General features: G+C 45.0%; 1 protein-coding gene across 2 annotated transcripts in view; it reads right to left on the bottom strand.

The window, feature by feature from the left end:
• Positions 1 to 18,245, bottom strand: part of DGKE (diacylglycerol kinase epsilon) — a 222,576-nt gene that overhangs the window by 114,635 nt on the left and 89,696 nt on the right. For both annotated transcript variants that reach the window (XM_069654942.1, XM_069654941.1), the window contains exon 2: positions 7,818 to 7,977. In XM_069654942.1, coding sequence (XP_069511043.1) covers positions 7,818 to 7,977 — 160 coding nt within the window. The remainder of the gene's footprint in view (positions 1 to 7,817; positions 7,978 to 18,245) is intronic.

The raw sequence follows: 18,245 nt of genomic DNA, 5'->3' as shown, positions 1-18,245 counted from the left end.
ACCTGACTGATTTGCATATGGATGGACACATTTTGCAATGGTGCAGATGGGCTAAATAACTGGTTTGGAAGGTTGCCCAGAGCAGTGCCAGTGATTCGGTTTTATTGAAACCTTCCACCCATCACTTCTGATTACACAAAATATATGAACACACATTTGAAGTTTTGTGAATAGATGTAAAGACTTGACCACTTCCACATTCAGGCATCTCTTTGACTTCACACCACTTGACATGTGGAGTACCCAAAGATCTGCACTTTTGCTTTGCCTTTTCAACATTTACCTAACTCCCCCACTGGACCTCATCCGTATATCCGGTCTTACCTGCTACAACTACCCAGATGGCACACAAATAATCTACAAAATGAAAAACAACCCATCAACAAACTCACCCCACTTAAAAAGATGCCCTTCACACATGGACACATGGGTGATGACTAGTCGATTAAAGATCACCTTCACCAGAAATGCACTCATGGTTTGCAGTATATCCCCACTTAACACCTCCACAGTCTCTTGGCCTGATGAGTTGGGCCCTTGCCCAGAACAATCTTCCAGGGTAAATAGCCCTGGACAATAAGAGCTATTGTCAGGCACTGTTTTTCCAATTCCGCACTCTATGGCGCATCTTACATTTCCTGACGTTCCCTCATAGGACTTCCGTCGTGATATCACACTGGATAACACAAACACCCTTTATCTCAGACTCCCGGAATATCTTATGGGAAAGCCACAAAGAGTATATAAAGCAGTGGCCAGCTTGCTCCTCAGGATGAAAGTGTCTGAATGCTACATACCTTCTCTGCGCATGCTACACTGGCCCCCTGTTAAGAAAATAATACACTTCAAAACCCGCTGCAATGCCACCGCGCTTACCATGGAAAGGGCACAACCTGTTTCACAAGAATCATTCAGCACTATACATCCTCCAGGACGTTTAGGTCGAGGAACGCAGCTCTGGTCCTTAGCCCTGACTTCAATAGAAACAGACAGGAGGAATCCTCGTTCTCCATGCCGGCTACCAAGACCTGGAATTCACTACCTAAGCAGCTTTGCAGAGAGGTGAATCACCTGATGGTTAGAAAACAACCCAAAACACTATAGAACAGAGTCTGGTTTAATGTCTGACAAATAGAAACGCATTTGCAATCAGGAATGCCCGGATGCCTCTCTGAGACAAAGCAAGGTTGCCGTCACGTCACCGGAAGAAGACCCAGAGCACAAACCTTACTCCTTTATCAAGTTTCTACCCTACCTCATTACCTCACTAATGGCTCAGTGCTAAAATCTTTCAACCTTACACCACATCCACTTCTGCACGTGACCCACAAGGTCTAGCACACCAAACTCAGATTCAGACTGTGTCTTGCTCCTATCAACATGCAAACCTAACTATAGCGCATCCGCCACTGCCCTTTTAATCACTGGAGCCACCCTTACGGTAAACATGCCCAGTCCATCGAACCCAGTCCCGGACACAGTAGAACCCATCGGCATACAGATATCGGCCCGGGTGTTTCCAACCTGCACTCATAAACATTGCAGCTTTTTTCCACCTGCCTTTCCCACTTGTTAGGCAAGATTGCATACAGTACCCTTTGGGTGCACTACAATAACCTTGACCTCCTGGCAATAGGGACACAACCTTTGCTATAAGTGTGAACTACACAGGTTGGTAGTGTGGCTGAGCAGCCAGGCTTATCTCAAGAGGGGTCAATGTGAGCAGTAAGGTTGTGACACAGAGTTTCACAGTAGCAGTTATTCAAATAAACATTTACACTCAGGGTTTCTTGAGAAAGCAATTATTAATTTACTTCACAGTCAGCTGTAAAGCCTTCATCAGAAGGGAGCAATATATGTAACAATTAAATTACACTTCAAAACACACTCTTACGGCCTCATTAGGACTCCGGCGCTAAACCATGGTGCTATTAGCACCATGGTCCATGCCGGAGTCTGCCATTGCGGAATGGGGAATTATCACCCCATTCCAAGGTTGGTGGGCCGGTAATTCCCCATGCCGCCATGGCCCTTCCCCATTCCCATCTTTGCCCCATAGGGCTCAATGGGAATGGGGAAGGCGCTAATTACGGTACCGCAAATTGCAGTACCGTAATTAGCACCAAGGTCCCTTTGCGGGTCCCTACTTTAACGGCTGGTAAAACCAGCCGTTAAGGTCGGATCCTGCAATGGGACCTCGTAATTAGGCGCTAAGTGTTTAACGGCGCCGCAGCCTTTTACGGCACCATTAAACACTTAGCGCCTGGGTTATAATGAGGCCCTTAGTTTCTCTAAATTAGATGATACCCATTGGGGGTAACACACAGACACTTCCTACACCCTCAGGTGATTTAAATAGCTAGGAGACTATGGACATTGATTTATCAATAGTACATTTAGAGCAATACTGAGTTTGGTGCAAAATATAGTATAGAGGAATAAAACAAAGGTTAACAATTCATAAACAGGTAAGTACTTTTGAAAACCATCCAATGGCAAATAAGTTTAACCCTTTCCTGGGGGAAAGGTCAAAGCACAAAGTCAGAGGTAAAGAGGAGTCTCCCAGGGTGCCAGGACAGCCAATGTTAATTGCACAATGTCAAGTGGATCTGAAGATTGTCTTTTGCAGATAGGTAAAAAGTGTTGCACAATGTTTTTAGAAATGTTTGTGGAAAATAGAACACTTGAAGGGACAAAAGTTGGGAGGCTTGTGAGGGGCAACGTTTCAGCAACTCTGCAAGGTAACCAAGACAGGTCTCAACTGAGAACAGGTAAGGCTACACAACAAGAGGTAAATTCTCTTAGACTTTACAGTACCTCTGGTTAGAAGAAATGGTTCCAGCTGGCTTCTGTTCCTGAACAGCTCTGCAGATCCTGTTGTTCCTGAGCCTCAGTCATGGGGACAAGAGGGAGGACGTCTGGTGACTCCTGCTCTGCAATGGGAAGGTCAGCAGCAGCAATGGCAAACTTCATTTTAGCGGTTCTTTGGTGTTTCAGCTCCTCACGTCTGACAGCAAATAGCAACCCTGCGGTTCACGGACACCACTTCAGACTTTCCTTGCTTCTGGGGTCCAAAACTCTGTTGAGGTGGCTCAGGCTTGGTCAGTCCTGCATCAAGGAAGTCCGGAGGATCTTCCTGGCACTTGGGTCTGACTTAAAAGCAACTCACACAATCTGGTGTTCCTCTCAAAGGCTCTTCGGTTCCAGCAGCAGCAACAGTGGAAATGCAACCAGCTTCGATAGGATGTCCAGACGGGCTTACTTTGGAGTTGATTGGTCCAACCAAATCAAATGGAGAAGTCGTCCTTGCAGGGCTTCTCTAGTCGAGGCGAATTCGGAGCTTCAGCACAGCAGCAGGGCTTCACCGGGCAAACCAATGGCCCAGGAGTTGCAGCAGGCGTTTCTTCCAAGTTCTTCTTTGGATTTCTTTGTCTAGTGGTAGACTCTGCCTTCCAAGCCAAAAAGCCTTGCCTTTTATGCAGGTTTCTCACATTCATCCCAGCCTAGCTGTCAATCACACCGCAGGATGGCTGTCCTTGCCGGACAACTAGCTGGCAAATCACCTTTGGGTGCATTCCTGTAACCAAGGGGATTAAGCACAGGGAGTTTCGGGTACCTCCCTCACTTTCTGTCCCTGCCAGACATACTGGAGTCAAAGGTGGGCTTCACTCGTGAATCCCGCCAAAGACAAACTGAACTTAGGGACCAAACTTGGTTTGGCATGCAGAGCAAATCTCAAGAAGGCCCTTTCTGACAAAAATGGCAAAAAAAGACGACCAGGGGCATTTTGAAAAAATGGACACCCATGGGTGCCTTACCATGGCTGTGAACGCAGCCCGCGGTAAAAACACACAATGGTAGTAAAACGTAAACCACTGCACCAGCCATTAATTGTAGAAAGGGTACCATAAAAATGTTGCATGAGAAACTAGACAAAGGGGATACTAAGTAACCCCTCCAGCACCCTATGGTAAGATAGTGTGTGTTGGTTCTAGAAAGTTACAAAATATAAGTAAAGTCAATTTCACTTCACTGCTCTTGGAAACAGTAGTTTCACCAAGAGAAGGTATTTAAACCTTTGGGAAAGCTAAGAGACTTCCCTGTGCCACTGCACTGAAGGTGCTGTGTGACACAATGTAAAGATGATGCCTATGGAATTTATCAGTAGAAACACAGAAAATAAATCACATTAACATTATATGATAGATAAAAAAAGTCCTAAAGTCCACCAAAAAGAGCTGGGGGTCTTTGAGGTAGAAGGGAATTAACACATTTCTGAGAATTCTCCCTAACACTACTGTTCTACTAACACTACCCCCACCCTTCCTTCTTTCAAAGTCACACGCAGCAATGCCATGATTATTGGCAGAACTGTGCTATACAATACTACTTACCTTACATCCCCACAACTCCCAAACATGCTCTTGGGAGCACCCACATTTGCTGCCCTTGGTGTAAAGCAAACACAAGTCACAAATGCTTGTGTGAATCACTCCTAAGTTCTCTCTTTGTTGACTTCAGAGTAACATCCTCTTGACAAATTCTTGATCAATATTTGTGAATACGCCCTTTTTGTGTCTGTCATTCTTTTTATAATCCTGTTGTTTTACATGCATTTAGATTTGGTGAACCGAGCAAGCAGTATGTCACACTCTGCAGAAGTTACTGAAACATCTCGGCTAACGCCCTGCTACCCACATCCTCGTTCCTTGCACTCTTTCCTTTCGTCATCAGGAAACACGGCTGCATTTATGTAGTGTGTCAGTAGTGCGGGCGAGGCACTTGCAGAAGTTACTGTTCGCTGCAATGGCTTTACAAAGTTATAGACATATGTGGACGTTTCAGCGAAAGCACAGCAAGCGCTGCACACGTGTTACACACATATGTCAACATGCTACGCATTGAGGCATTAATGCTAGGCGGAAGAACATAGCGCTAAAGGACAGAATTCGCATTTACAATATTGCTGCAAAGCCTATGTTGCCTTCATTGTATTCGTCCTAGGGAAGCCCACCATGCTCGTCATTAGGGTACTTCATGGCAGGGTCGGACTAGGGCATAATATTGTCTCGGGCACCAATGAAAAAGCGGTCCACAATTACAAATGCCAATTCCTTCTTTTTGTGGCAGACTCCTTGAATAGTTCCAAGGGGACATTTTTGATAAAATGTCATGCAAATTGTGCAATTCAAAGAATATTTATTGAGCACCAATGGTCAAATCGTACAGCTTCATAATGGACCAACTCATCAAATTGGCCCACGTTGGCCAAAAAAGTGGCTCACTTTGACATAAAAAACGGGCCCAAACTAGCATTTTGACTTTTTGGTTCCTCAATTACACTATAGGCCAGTCCGAGCCTGTTTCATGTGATAGGCTGAGAAAGACCTCTAGCGCTGTACTATAAAACCTTGTGTACACACTGTCAATGGAAATCAGCTAAGAGACAAAGCCGCACCTTTGCCTATTACTAACAAATAAACCTGCTCGATGAACGTTGGAGAGTCCCACTGCGATTTGACACGACAAAAGCAGGTAAAACCGGTTCCCTCTTTCCATTTTTAAACCCTGCTGGGCTGGTTTTAGAGTCTTTTCAAAAAGAAGTAGGGCAGTTAGTGGCTTCAGACCTCGATTGTGCAAGCATCTTGCTTGTCATGTCCGAGAGCAAGGAAGAAGACAGGAAGTCTCACAGTACAATTGAGGTGGAAGCAAGAAGCAGCTTTAGTAAATATGGGTCTGTTGTGCAGTGCCACACTGTCCAGACAAAAGCAATGTATGTAAGTCTCACTTGAGCTAAAATAGTCAAGACCAATAAATCCTTGAATGCGAATTGGTTTATGGGGTCTTTCAACAGATAATAAATTAGACATTGTACAATCAAACCCTTCATCCTGCTGCAGGTCCTCTGGACTGCAGTGCTGACACTTGTCTTGTGGTTTAGCACATCGATGAGGGACACTCCCTCTTAACGGGGTTCCCAGCCACTAACCTGTTTCCACAAAAAGACGCCCAACACAGTGCAGAACACCTCATTAGGGGTGCGTGAACAACTGAATCACCCTCATCCTATGCAAACTCGCTGGCTTCCTCTCCAGGCTAGGATATTGTACAATGCTGCCTGTATCATATACAAAGCAATAATGTGTAGCACACCAGAAGACCTGGTAGCTACACTGCATATATCTGTTGGCATAAGCTCCTCGTGCAGCAAATGGTCCAATCAACATGAATCACAACCCACCTACAAAGAGAAGACCCACAAACTGTACTTCTTTTGTCACGCATCCCCCCTCTGGATCAGTTCGGTATGCCCCCCACAATTCTCCAATTCTGGAAATCTGTAAACATGTGTGTCTTTTTCAACAATACCTGACCAAGGACCTATCCCAATGGCTGCACAGGTGATGCAGAGTCTGCAACTCAAAGTATAACACTAATGTTAAAAGATGCCATCCCAATTGCTGGTTATCCACACCCTTTACAGTGATGTGTTGCTCAAGAGCTAGGTCCACACTTTAAACAATAAAATACAAAATAAAATAACTGTGATTTAGGAGGCCAGGTGTTACCCGGGCTAGTGGATGTTGGTCACTGAGACAGTATATCATTTTCACAGGGAGGGGGCAGATACATTCCATTATGACTGGCCAGTCCCAGCAACCCAGAGGCTTACACCCTGACATAAATCCTTGTAATCGTCTGCAGGCTAAAGGGAAGACACCCCTTCCTGAATAGAGAGTGTCTAAAGTTCACCCTAGTCAGGCCCAAGTCTCCACTACTGAAAAGGAAGGCTTTCCATTCAACGAAAATCCTTTTAGTGTGTCCGATGATGGTAGTGCCCACATTTTTACTGTCACCCGTTTACCTAGCACATGAAAGGAATGGTGTGTCAAGTTCTGCAGAACTCGCAGCGAACACCATGCTCCTGTGGTACATTGTTTTGAGCCTGCAAGGCACCAAATGCGAAGAAACTGAAACCAGTAGCAAAGTTACAACACCACTACTCTTCAGCAACAGAATCTGATGCTGAAAAAAACAATTATCATGCTCCCACTCGCACAATTCTACCAATAACTCAAAGTATTGAAAATGTATCCATAATGTTTCCTGTCTGTAATTCAAATTCTGTTAACACCACAATGCTCATCTCAATGCAAACAGGCTAAGAAATAGTTAGAGGAGAAATACTAAAATTCAAAATGGTGTACAGCCAAGATATAGGTTTGATCCCACCCCCTGAGCCCAAATCAACATCACATGCACCCAGAGAGGACACCCAATCTCAGCTCTAACTCAATTCCTACTCACAGGGTTAGGCGCGGAGTGAAAGTCCCACACTGGGGGACGAAGGAACACAATATAAAGGCAGCCAGCCCGGTTGCTGAATGTGAGTTGTTAGAGTAGGTGTGGCTGGCGGTTAGAGGAGGGTGGCGCATGATACAAGGACTGTGGTGAAAACAAACCTCCAGACACATGTCCCTATGGGAGTCAGTCATAATGCTACAGATGGCTTCTACTCTTGCAGGCTATTGGCAGCTAAAGGAAGAATAAATAGACACCCACATGCTCCCTCCTCACAGGTCATCTCCCTCCTTGTTGTACACAAATGCAAATGTTTCCGCTTCAAGGTGGCACCTAAGCACCACCTAATAGCCAAAACCGAAAATGACCATGCCCTTACACATGTTTTCTCATGGCAATTATGTTTCGGTTCCTTTAATTTCCCCAACAGATTGTTTTCATTTCTACTTCATACCAAATTATTATATCTTTCAATAAGGTTCTGTAGGTAACCAAAAGACAGGAGCAAAGTTTACCTTGTCATAATCTGTCCTTTTGTCTTTTTGTCTCTGGTTAATGGCGAACAAATAGTTAGGTGGAATGATTAAGCTTCTGAACTCTCCCAAATCACATTTCCCAGTCTTCAGATCATTTTGCATGCAGTCATCATGCACAGTGTGCTGGCACCAAATGCACCTAAATGGGGAAACAAATATGGTTTTCTCAAAAATAGGACAGAGAAAGAATGCTCAAAGAAATAAAAGTAGAAATGAGAAATCAGACACTGCATTCACAGCTACAAATCTGTGACGCGACTATGTAAGAACAGAACATGCAATACAACTGGAGGGAAGTGCAACAGCATTATTTTTCTCACACAGGATGTTAAATAAAAGTCTCTGAAAAGCAAGGGAATTATAACAGAATGAGATGATCACCTTGGTCGACATATGATATGATATGATAGTTTATATAGCGCCTATACATAATGTGTTTCACAGCGCTTCAAGGCAAGGGAGGGAACAAGGGAAAAACATATGACAATCCTACAGGCCATGAACAATAAGGATGTGAAATTAACTATCGTACTCAGCCTGACGCCATTTCAGATAGCGCAAGAGCTAAGACATAGATAAGGAAGGGAGGGAGAGAGTGGGAAGGAAATGTAAACAGACAGGCGACTACTGTAGTAGGCCTGATGACATTTCTGGTAGAGACAGAAAAAAAAAGGTGATGGAGAGGGGTGCAGAAAGGGAGGGGAGGAACAAAACAAATGACTTGCGTACTAGGCCTCACGACATTTCAGATAGTGCTGGGGAGGAGGAAAAAAAACAAGTAAGGGGAGGAGGGCGGCGACAGACGAGGTTGCTATCATACTAGGTCCAGGGGCAATTCTGATGCAGTAAGTGCATAGAAGAAAGCAAAGGGGAGGAGGGGAGGAGATAGGAAAAGGGAGAAAGGGAGAGGAGGAGAGAACAGAGTGTAAGCAGTCAAAAAGAGTGGAGAAGCAAGAGGGGAGAGCGAATACAATTGCAGAAGTCAGTAGTCACTCATAATGTTGTAAACCAGGATACTAGATGAAGATGGGAACAGCATGATTCAGGGCCACCATGAGTACAAGATGCAAGGGACGTCCAGCATGAGAATTGAGAAAGGGTGACGCACTGTGAATCAATAAAGTCCATAAAAGTCAAATCCAGCATTGCCCACAAACGGTGATGGTGAACCCAGAATGTATGGCTGGAGGGGGAGGGGGATTTGAAGATCATGACCACCAATGGAAAGGAGCAAAACTTCAGTCTGCTGCCAATATCTTTGGACCAAACCTGGACCATCCCAGCTAAGCTTCAAGAGCTTGGTCTATGGGTTACTGTCATCTCTTGGGCTTGGGTTTCAGGGTAATGGCTTGGCTGAACTCCTCTAGGGCACGGAAGCTGCAACTAAACCCCAATATAACAGTACATGATTTCCCCTCAAACCAACACTCTCACAAAAGCCTTTCAATTCCCTGTTCTCATATAAAATCAAATCAATTTGCCCAAGTCCCAGGGTGTTTAATGCTATAACTATTGATTTTTCATCTGTGACTGGTACAGTCACAGAAACCAGTTCAATCTCATTTTTGTGAAGAGTCAGTTGGTGCAACAGTATGGTTTCTAAATTATTAGAACCTTCAGCACACTTTTCCAAGTGGTTGTGTTGCTTGCCCATAGGAAGCAAATACCAGTGTATTTCATTTTGTGATTATGGGGACGGCCAAACACCCATAGTAACTTAATGAAATAGAATGGATGTCATAAAGAATGAGGTGTGGGAAGTTGGAAGAAGGAGTTGGACACTTTGAGGACATTTTAGTGGTTTTCGATGAAACTATATAGATAACACCTACGTTCCCTATAGCTAAAGGGGTTACCCCACCTATCTAAAAGAACTAAGGGTGCTCGTTAGTCGTCAGGAAGTCCTTAAATTAATACGTCCTCATTCAAAACCTAACTCTACCTGACCATATCACTAAGATAAACAGCTTATACCCATCCAAGAGTAGATCCTTATTCTCTTGGGTTGGTGGCTTCTTCAATAGTCTCTGGATGAAATGCCTCTGTTTCACCTATTTCGTACTTTTAAAATCTTTTTCAATAAAGCCTGTATACTTCCTCCATGAGCTCTTTTAATTATTGGCCAACACTCCTAGGTTGTGTGCTTTCTTTAAGGATATGTTGTGTCCAATGAGTTGTAACACAATTTTGCACACTCTTATCTCTTGTTTTATAGGTTCTGAATTCAGCCTTGAGTAGATTATGTGGGACTTGTTTCACTTGTATGATGTCTCTCTCCTTGTGCTCTTTTGGAACTATGTTGCCATATTCCTTAAGACATAGCTGTGGCCTGAGTTTTTTCCAATCTTCCTGTCTTGGCTTATGAGAGTGTATTCCTTCCTCCCAGGGTATTTGTCTCCAATCGCTAACATTTACCTTTGTGGGTTTATTTGGTATTCGCTATATGAGCTCTCCACATTGCTAGTTAAATAACCTTAGTCCTTGTGTGTCTTCTTTGGGACTAAACAAGTTACACTCTTCCTGCATGTTATCCCCTTCACAGGATAACTGGTTATTGTTTCAAGACAGCGTTCGCATTGGTAATAAAACAAATGTGTTCCTCTTGACTCGTCTTTGGGACTGGGACCAGATGTACTCTTCATGTATTCCTTCTGTGGCTGCCTCCCGCTTCTCCCATGTTCCCTGGTACCTACAGGTGAGTTTGGGAACCTTGAAGGCCTCGGCACTCTCTCAGGTATTCTTCTTGGTACACGTTTTCCTTCCGCTTGGCTACCATCGGTCTCCCGATCTCGACTTCCCCTCGGGCTGCTGCCTTTTTCAGATGAGGCCGACAGAGAGCTCTGCTTGCTCCCAGAAGTGATGGTTTCAGAGTAGTTGCATGGGCACTCTGCCCACCATGACTCCTTTGTGGTCATGCTATACCCAGGTCCTGAACACTGCTTCTTTCTCGGGCCAGGCTTTCCCTGGTGCCTGGCTCGCTGGCTTCCTAGCGTCTCGCTTTGGCGAACCTTGCCTGTTTGAAACTCGCAGGCTCTGGGATTTGCCTTGACTCTGCTCATTTTTGGTGCAATCACATCAGGGGGCTTCCCCTGCATCCAATACTCTCCCTCTTCCTCTCCTCTACTCATCTTAGTTAAATGCAAGACTCTTAAAGGGACATCTCCTTTTTACGTTCGCTGATGGTTTTGCTTCAGCATTTCCTACAGCCACATCTAAGGATGTTGCATTCTTCTTTCCAGTAGACAGTCCATATATGCAGATAGTGTGGCTGAACCGGGGAGTTCCGCACAGGAACAGGAACCCTGGTCCCCTAAGGGGGAGTCACTCCCAGTGAGGTTCCACTTGCCCACACCCCTAGGGAGGGATTTTTTTCGGAACAGGCTCACCTTTGTAGCCTCAACAGGGGTGGTTCTCCTTGGGGGAGAAGGGACGAATACCCTCAATTTGTCACAGAGGACAGTAAATTCAACAGACATTTGTGGAATAATATAGTTATTTCAGCATCATAATCATCTTTATCAGAAAGGCCCTTCTCATGAGAGAAATCAGCAGCTCGATCCACCACTCCACTTTGCATTCTGTATAAATCAATCAAGGAGTTTAATTGGCATTACAAAGCGTAACAATGTCTGTGGGCACCTAGATTCTTAGATAGTGCCCCAAGTCACTACAACATCTGCATGACAATTCTACACCAGTTGGGGATGGGGACACCATAAGCGGGTAATGTTCCAATTTGTGCCAATCAATCTGGAGGCCTGATGACAGACTAAACACTTTGAGCTCCTGTAAGATCTATCAGACAGAGATTGTTGCTGAGGGTCTGGGGAAGATGTAGATCAAGCGATCATTAGCATGAAGGGATGACAAAATGTTCTAACTTTGAAAATAGACCCCTTTAACCAAATGCAAAAGTAATTTGGCATTCTGCAAGCAAATTGCTCTATGATTAGGACAAAGATCAAATGTGACAGTGGGCAACCATTTTCGGTGCCTCGCGTTTGCTGGAATGCCGGGGAAGTTACCCATTTAGTGAGAACACGGCAGTGGATCACAATATAACAGCCTCACCCATGAAAGAAGAGTTTGCCTACCATGGCAACAAGGAATGAAGGTTAACCAAGTGTGCTATGATGGCTGCCATGAGTTTTTATTAATGGAAAACAAAACCTTTCTATCCCTAGACTAAAGGTGGTTTCCCTACCTAAATAAAATAAACTTGGGCCTGTCAGGTGGTCAGTACTGATCAAATCAAACAGTTCTGTCTTGGTCAACATCTCCTACGCTATGCATATCGCTACAATAAACATTAACTAAAGTTCAAGGTCGTATCTGACCCAGCAAAATGACTCTCTTCTCCTGCATATAAAAGTCTCCCAAACAGAAGTTCATGAAAGTTCTGTGGTTTCCAAAACCAAGACAGTTCTCAGAGGTTCTCACCGGGCTAGGGGAGTGGTTCCCTTCTCCTGGGTGGCTCTCAAGTGTTCTGCATGGTTTTCAACCAAACTTGCAGTTCCTTCAATGAGTTTCCAACACATTCCGTTTTCGTTAAATTCTTCAACCTTCCCCTATGAGGATGATGAAGATGCTCCGTGAGTCCCTCTCTACTCGCCAGCACCACACACATGTGCAAATGGCAAGGGAATTGTGGTACAAAGTGATTAACTACTTTTGCTGCTTCTTCACGGTTTACAGTCTTGAATGCTCTTATGGGTGTTACCAGATACTTTCTTAAAGGAAGAACCTGGGTATCGACGTTCAAAAAGAAGAGGCCAGGATAAAGACAACGACGATGATTTCCTACCTATCACATAAAGCAATATGTACCCTGTGGGCTTGACTTTTGACGGGATCTGGCGTTGGCAAATAGCAAAGTTCGAATGTCTATTCAAAAGATTCTGATTGCCTTTCATATTTTTTCTTCCAAAAACTTTTATTTAACATACTGTGGGAAATGGCATGAATACAAAAAATGCACTTCACATAGACATAATGGCAGGATATATAAAGTACCATGCAGCATGCATGTTGAAACGTGTGCCCTAGCCCATAAAGCCCCTGCCTTGGACTAACATCAAGCCTTACCACCCGCCCCCCACATCTAAAGTTACAACATTGAAATAAGCAGTGGTTTCGCTATAATAGCCGGGAAAGTCTCTGTAAAGTCAATGAAAGGCCTCCAGGTAGCAACATATCTGCTGTATCTTCCTTCACACAATGCAGTAATTTTATCAGCCACCATAATGTCCCACACTTTCCCCCACCACATCTGGGTGATTGTACCCTCCCTCGATTTCCAGTTTCAGGCAATGGTCAGTTTAGCTGCAAGGGGGAAGTGCCCAATCAAGGTGGCCATTGTTCTCGAAAAGGGAAATGCTCAATCTCACGTGTCTCCTAGCAACACCACCTGGGGATCCATTGGTAGTGTCAAACCTGTGAGGTCTTTGATCTTGGACAGTACTTCCTTGATTGACTTTAGATTTACAGACACACCCTAGAAGGTCCTGGAGTGCGTGTTGCAAAATTTCTCATGCATGTTTGTTTGTTTGTTTGTTTGTTTATTTATTTATATTGCGCACCAGACCCTTAGGTTACCGGGCGCAGCAACAAGTATATGCGAAGCTTACAATGTTACAATGTTATATAAATGAATTTACAATATTACACCATATTGCACAAATTACAAGAATGTACAGATAAAGATTTGCCGTATTTACATGAAAGTACAGTTAGCAACATACAGGATTTGCGGTAATAAGCATAAAGGTTGATGTCACGTCAGGGTGCATTGGGTCGGACTACACTTGTGAGTGTTCGGGTGTTAAGTCGTTGTTGGCGATAATGTGTTTGATAAGGTTCCTTCTGAAATGGGGGAAGGGTTGGTCAGCTCTTAGGTTAGGTGGCAGGGCGTTCCACAGGTTAGCAGCTTTCACAGGGAAGCAGGCGCCACCAATTTTGGCGAGTCTGAATCTAGGTACTGCCAAACAATTGGAATTGGCGATTCTCATGGGTCTATTAGAAGTTTTTCTTTTTATTTTGTCCATTAAGTAGCTGGGAGCTGCATTATTTAAGGCCTTATGGGTTAATGAGATCATTTTTAGCTGGATTTTATTCTCCGTAGAGAGCCATTTATGTTGCCGCCTAGTTGAGGAGATATGCTCCCTCTTTTTTATTCCTAATGCAGCTCTGAGAGCATTATTTTGTAGAATTTGAAGTCTTAGGGTAGTGGCTTTATTGGCGCTACTGTATAGGGCATTACAGTAGTCTAGTCGGGAAAGAATTAAGGCTCTAGCCAGGATTAAGCAGCTGGTATTGGACAGGAAGGGCTTGCCTGCTCTGATCAATTTACAAGTGTAGGCAGTAGTGGAGGCTAGGGAGTTTACCTGTTTAGTGAAGGACAGGGTAGAGTCGAGATAGAAACCAAGTGTTTTTACTTCCCTCGAGACTTTAATGGCATTTCCGTCTATGCTGAAGGCTGAGTAATCCGGGCCCAATTTGTTAATATTAGCTTGTGTGCCCAGAATGATCAACTCTGTCTTATCATCATTCAGGCAAAGACCGTGAGTGGCCATCCATGCCTGAATGATGAGATACACTCTATTCACCAACTCCCCATCCCTGCTGTGATCCCCAGAAAGTGGGAAGAGAATCTGTGTATCATCTGCATAGTTAGTGTAGGTGATACCGAGATTGTCCAGATCGTCGAACAGAGGTTTGGTGAATATATTGTAGAGGGTCGGAGAGACGCAGGATCCCTGAGGGACTCCACAAGTAATAGGTATAGGGTCAGCTGCTGCCGAAGGGGAAAAGACTCTCATAGTTCTCTCACTTAGAAAGGATTCTATCCAACTGATGGCTTGGGTGGAGAAGTGAGCGGCAACGTCCAGGTGTTTGCAGAGGACTTTGTGGTCCACAAGATCAAACGCAGCTGAGAGATCTAGTAGGAGGAGGAGGGCTGTCTTGCCCTGATCTCTCAGTTCGTCTATTTGGGCCTTTAAGTCAATCAGGGCTGTTTCCGTTCCGTGTAGTGGGCGGAAGCCAGATTGTCTAGTTCCTAGTAGTTTGTGCAGTTCAAGGTAGTTTTGAATCTGTATATAGGCCACTTTGTCCAGGATCTTTAGCAGAAACGGAACTGTAGTGATTGGGCGGTAATTGGTGGGGATAAGAGGATCTAGAGTTTGCTTTTTAAGCAACGGGAGCACCCAGGATTGTTTTAGATTAGCTGGGATGATGCCTGTAGAGAAGGATGCATTGACCAGTTTGGAGATAAATGGTGATAGGTCTCTGGCAGCGTCTTTTATTAGCTGTGCTGGGCAGATGTCACCTTTGCAGTTGGATGGTTTGAGGGTGAGGATAATTTTTTCAATCTCAAGTGTGGAAGTTTTGGTGAAGGAAAATTTGGTATGTTGAGGCATGTGGATCGCCTTAGGTGGTGACAGTGTAGGGAGTTTAAGCGAGTCTTTTTTCAGTTGAATTTTGTTTTGGAGGGTAGTGATTTTATTAGATAGAGCATATTGGATGTCAGAACACCAGGTCTGATCTTTAGTGCAAGTGTCTGGTATGGCAATAGGTGACTCAAGTTCCTTTAGGATGGAGAAGAGTTCCTTCGTGCTTGATTTAGAATTGGCGATACGATCGTTGTATGAGTTTTTCTTAGCCAGACAGACTGCGTTTTTGTATTGACGGGAGATAGATATTAGGTTAGCCTTGTTCTCAGCAGTTGCACATATTTTCCAGTTGGATTCATATTTTCTCTTGGTGAGGCGTAAGGCCTTGAGTTCGGGCGTGAACCATTTATTTAGATGGGCTTTGGGTTTACTTGTGCGCATTTTAAGTGGGGCAATTTTGTCCAAGGTATCAGTCATAATTTTGTTATACTCGTGAACTAAAGTGCCGGGGTCTAGATTGTCAGGCAAGGCGTTTAAGGTTGGAAGAATAGCAGGTATGACATTATCTATTGTCATAATCTTTTTGTTTCTTGTGGGGCATGAAGGTGCCATGGGGACGACTGTAGCGGATGGTTGGGAGGTTAGGAGGTCAAAGGACACTAATGAGTGGTCAGACCATGATAAAGCCGAGATAGAGGAGATGACTGTAGTACAGTTAGAGTCAGCGATCCAGTCTAATATTCTACCTTTCGTATGGGTAGGGTTGTTGACTTTTTGGGAGAAGCCTAGGGAATTAATAGCTTGGGCGATGGTCGCGGCATGCACATCTGTTTTGTCGTTAAATCCTAAGTTAAAATCCCCTAATACCAGCAATTGAGAGGTGGTTTTAGCATTGAGGGTTAGTAACTTGTGTAGATCCTCTTCGAAGGTCCCAAGCGGGCCTGGAGGTCTATAGATTAGGTGAATAGTTAGGGATTGATTATTATTTATAAGGAGTTTAGCAGTGAGGGCTTCACAGGATTGTAGCGTTAGTGCAGGGGCTAGTCTTAGTGAGAGGCTTGATTTAGAGATAATGGCAATTCCGCCTCCGCGGGTGCCCTCTCGGTCTTGTCTGCATATAGTGTAGCCGTCAGGTATGGCTAACATAAGTGATGGGCCTGCTGCCTGGTGTAGCCAGGTTTCAGTTATAGCAATGAAGTCCAGGTTATTCTCAGTGATTATATCAGCTATCTCAAGGGCATGTGCAACTAGTGACCTGGCATTGAGAAGTGCTCCTTTATAGGAATGGTCCTTAGTTTCCTCTTTGGTAAGTGTAGGATTAGGAGTGTTTTTAGCACTGGATTTAGTCTTGGGCACAGGTATTTGGGTGAGCGTTGAAGCTCGGGTGCGGTTGGAGGCGTAGCCTGTATTGCCAATTTGGTGTTTCATATCAGAATTTGTAAGAAGGAGGAGTCGTCTGGGTGTATCATGGAGTTTGTTAAGTCTAGCGCGTAGTTTGCTATTTCTATCGCGGGTGGAACTAGGCTTGGAAGTGTAAGCTAGAGGTTCTGGCAGAGCTTGGTGTTTGGAGTCAGTATATGCATACGTGTTAGTCATAATATCTGGTGATATATGTAATAGAGGTGCATGTGAGTGTAGTGGGGTCTCTGTGTCGCTGCCCAGCTTGCTGGTAGCAGGAAGTGTAGCAATAGCCATGATGCAGTAGAAGCTTAGTAGGCTGGACATTGTGCGTAGCTAGTACTTGGTTTGGTGGGTAGGTGGTTTACAACACAATGGTCTCTGGGCGACCATAAGGCACTACACAGTATCACAGTGGTCGCTGGGTGACCATAAGGCACTACACAGTAATAAAATGGTCTCTGGGCGACCATAAGGCGCTACATAATATCACAAAGGTCTCTGGGCGACCATAAGGCACTACACAGTATCACAGTGGTCTCTGGGTGACCATAAGGCACTACACAGTAATACAATGGTCTCTGGGCGACCATAAGGCACTACACAAAATTATGATGGTCTCTGGGTGACCATAAGGCACTACACAGTATTACAGGGGTCTCTAGGCGACCATAAGGCACTACACAGTATCACAGTGGTCGCTGGGTGACCATAAGGCACTACACAGTAATACAATGGTCTCTGGGCGACCATAAGGCACTACACAAAATTACGATGGTCTCTGGGTGACCATAAGGCAATACACAGTATTACAGTGGTCTCTAGGCGACCATAAGGCACTACACAGTATTACAGTGGTCTCTAGGCGACCATAAGGCACTACACAGTATCACAGTGGTCGCTGGGTGACCATAAGGCACTACACAGTAATACAATGGTCTCTGGGCGACCATAAGGCACTACACAAAATTACGATGGTCTCTGGGTGACCATAAGGCAATACACAGTATTACAGTGGTCTCTAGGCGACCATAAGGCACTACACAAAATTACAGTGGTCTCTAGGCGACCATAAGGCACTACACAGTGGATTGTGCATTAAATGTTTCGTTGCAGTTCAGGAGCACAACGGTGCATGTGAGACCTTGGGCGTAGCAATGTAGGGAGGTGCTAGGTCAGGGCTCTAGCTCGATGGTCGGGAGTGGATATTGGAAGAGGGGGGCAGTATGCTTACCCTGTAGGTGGACGGCAGGGGTCCTGGCTCTAGGCTCGACGGTGCACTCCGCCTGGAGCAGCACGGGCAGAGTTTGTGGCCCCTGGCTCCAGATGCTCCAAACAGGCTCTCAACAGGCCTTAGGGTGGCCTTTGCGCTGGCCGCCGGCGTGATCCGCCTGCCGGCGGTTACAGCTGATTCTAACGAGGCTCAGCCTCGGTTTCAGCCCGCGCTGCGCCCGGCATGCGTGAGTCAGGCGGCGTGTGGGGACAGGGTCAGGCAGGCCCTGTCCGTGTTCCTCGTGGTCTCGTGGTTTCTCTGCTGGGCTGGGGTGCTGGGGGGGCTCCTGCCCTCGCCCCACGGTGATGAAGAGTGAAACTGGGACACCCCAAAATGTGTATTTTGGGG

The sequence above is a fragment of the Ambystoma mexicanum genome, chromosome 3q (assembly GCF_040938575.1).
Source record: "Ambystoma mexicanum isolate Mex_15411 chromosome 3q, UKY_AmexF1_1, whole genome shotgun sequence".
In the NCBI taxonomy this organism is placed as follows: domain Eukaryota; kingdom Metazoa; phylum Chordata; class Amphibia; order Caudata; family Ambystomatidae; genus Ambystoma; species Ambystoma mexicanum.
This window is presented reverse-complemented; position numbering and strand designations above follow the sequence as displayed.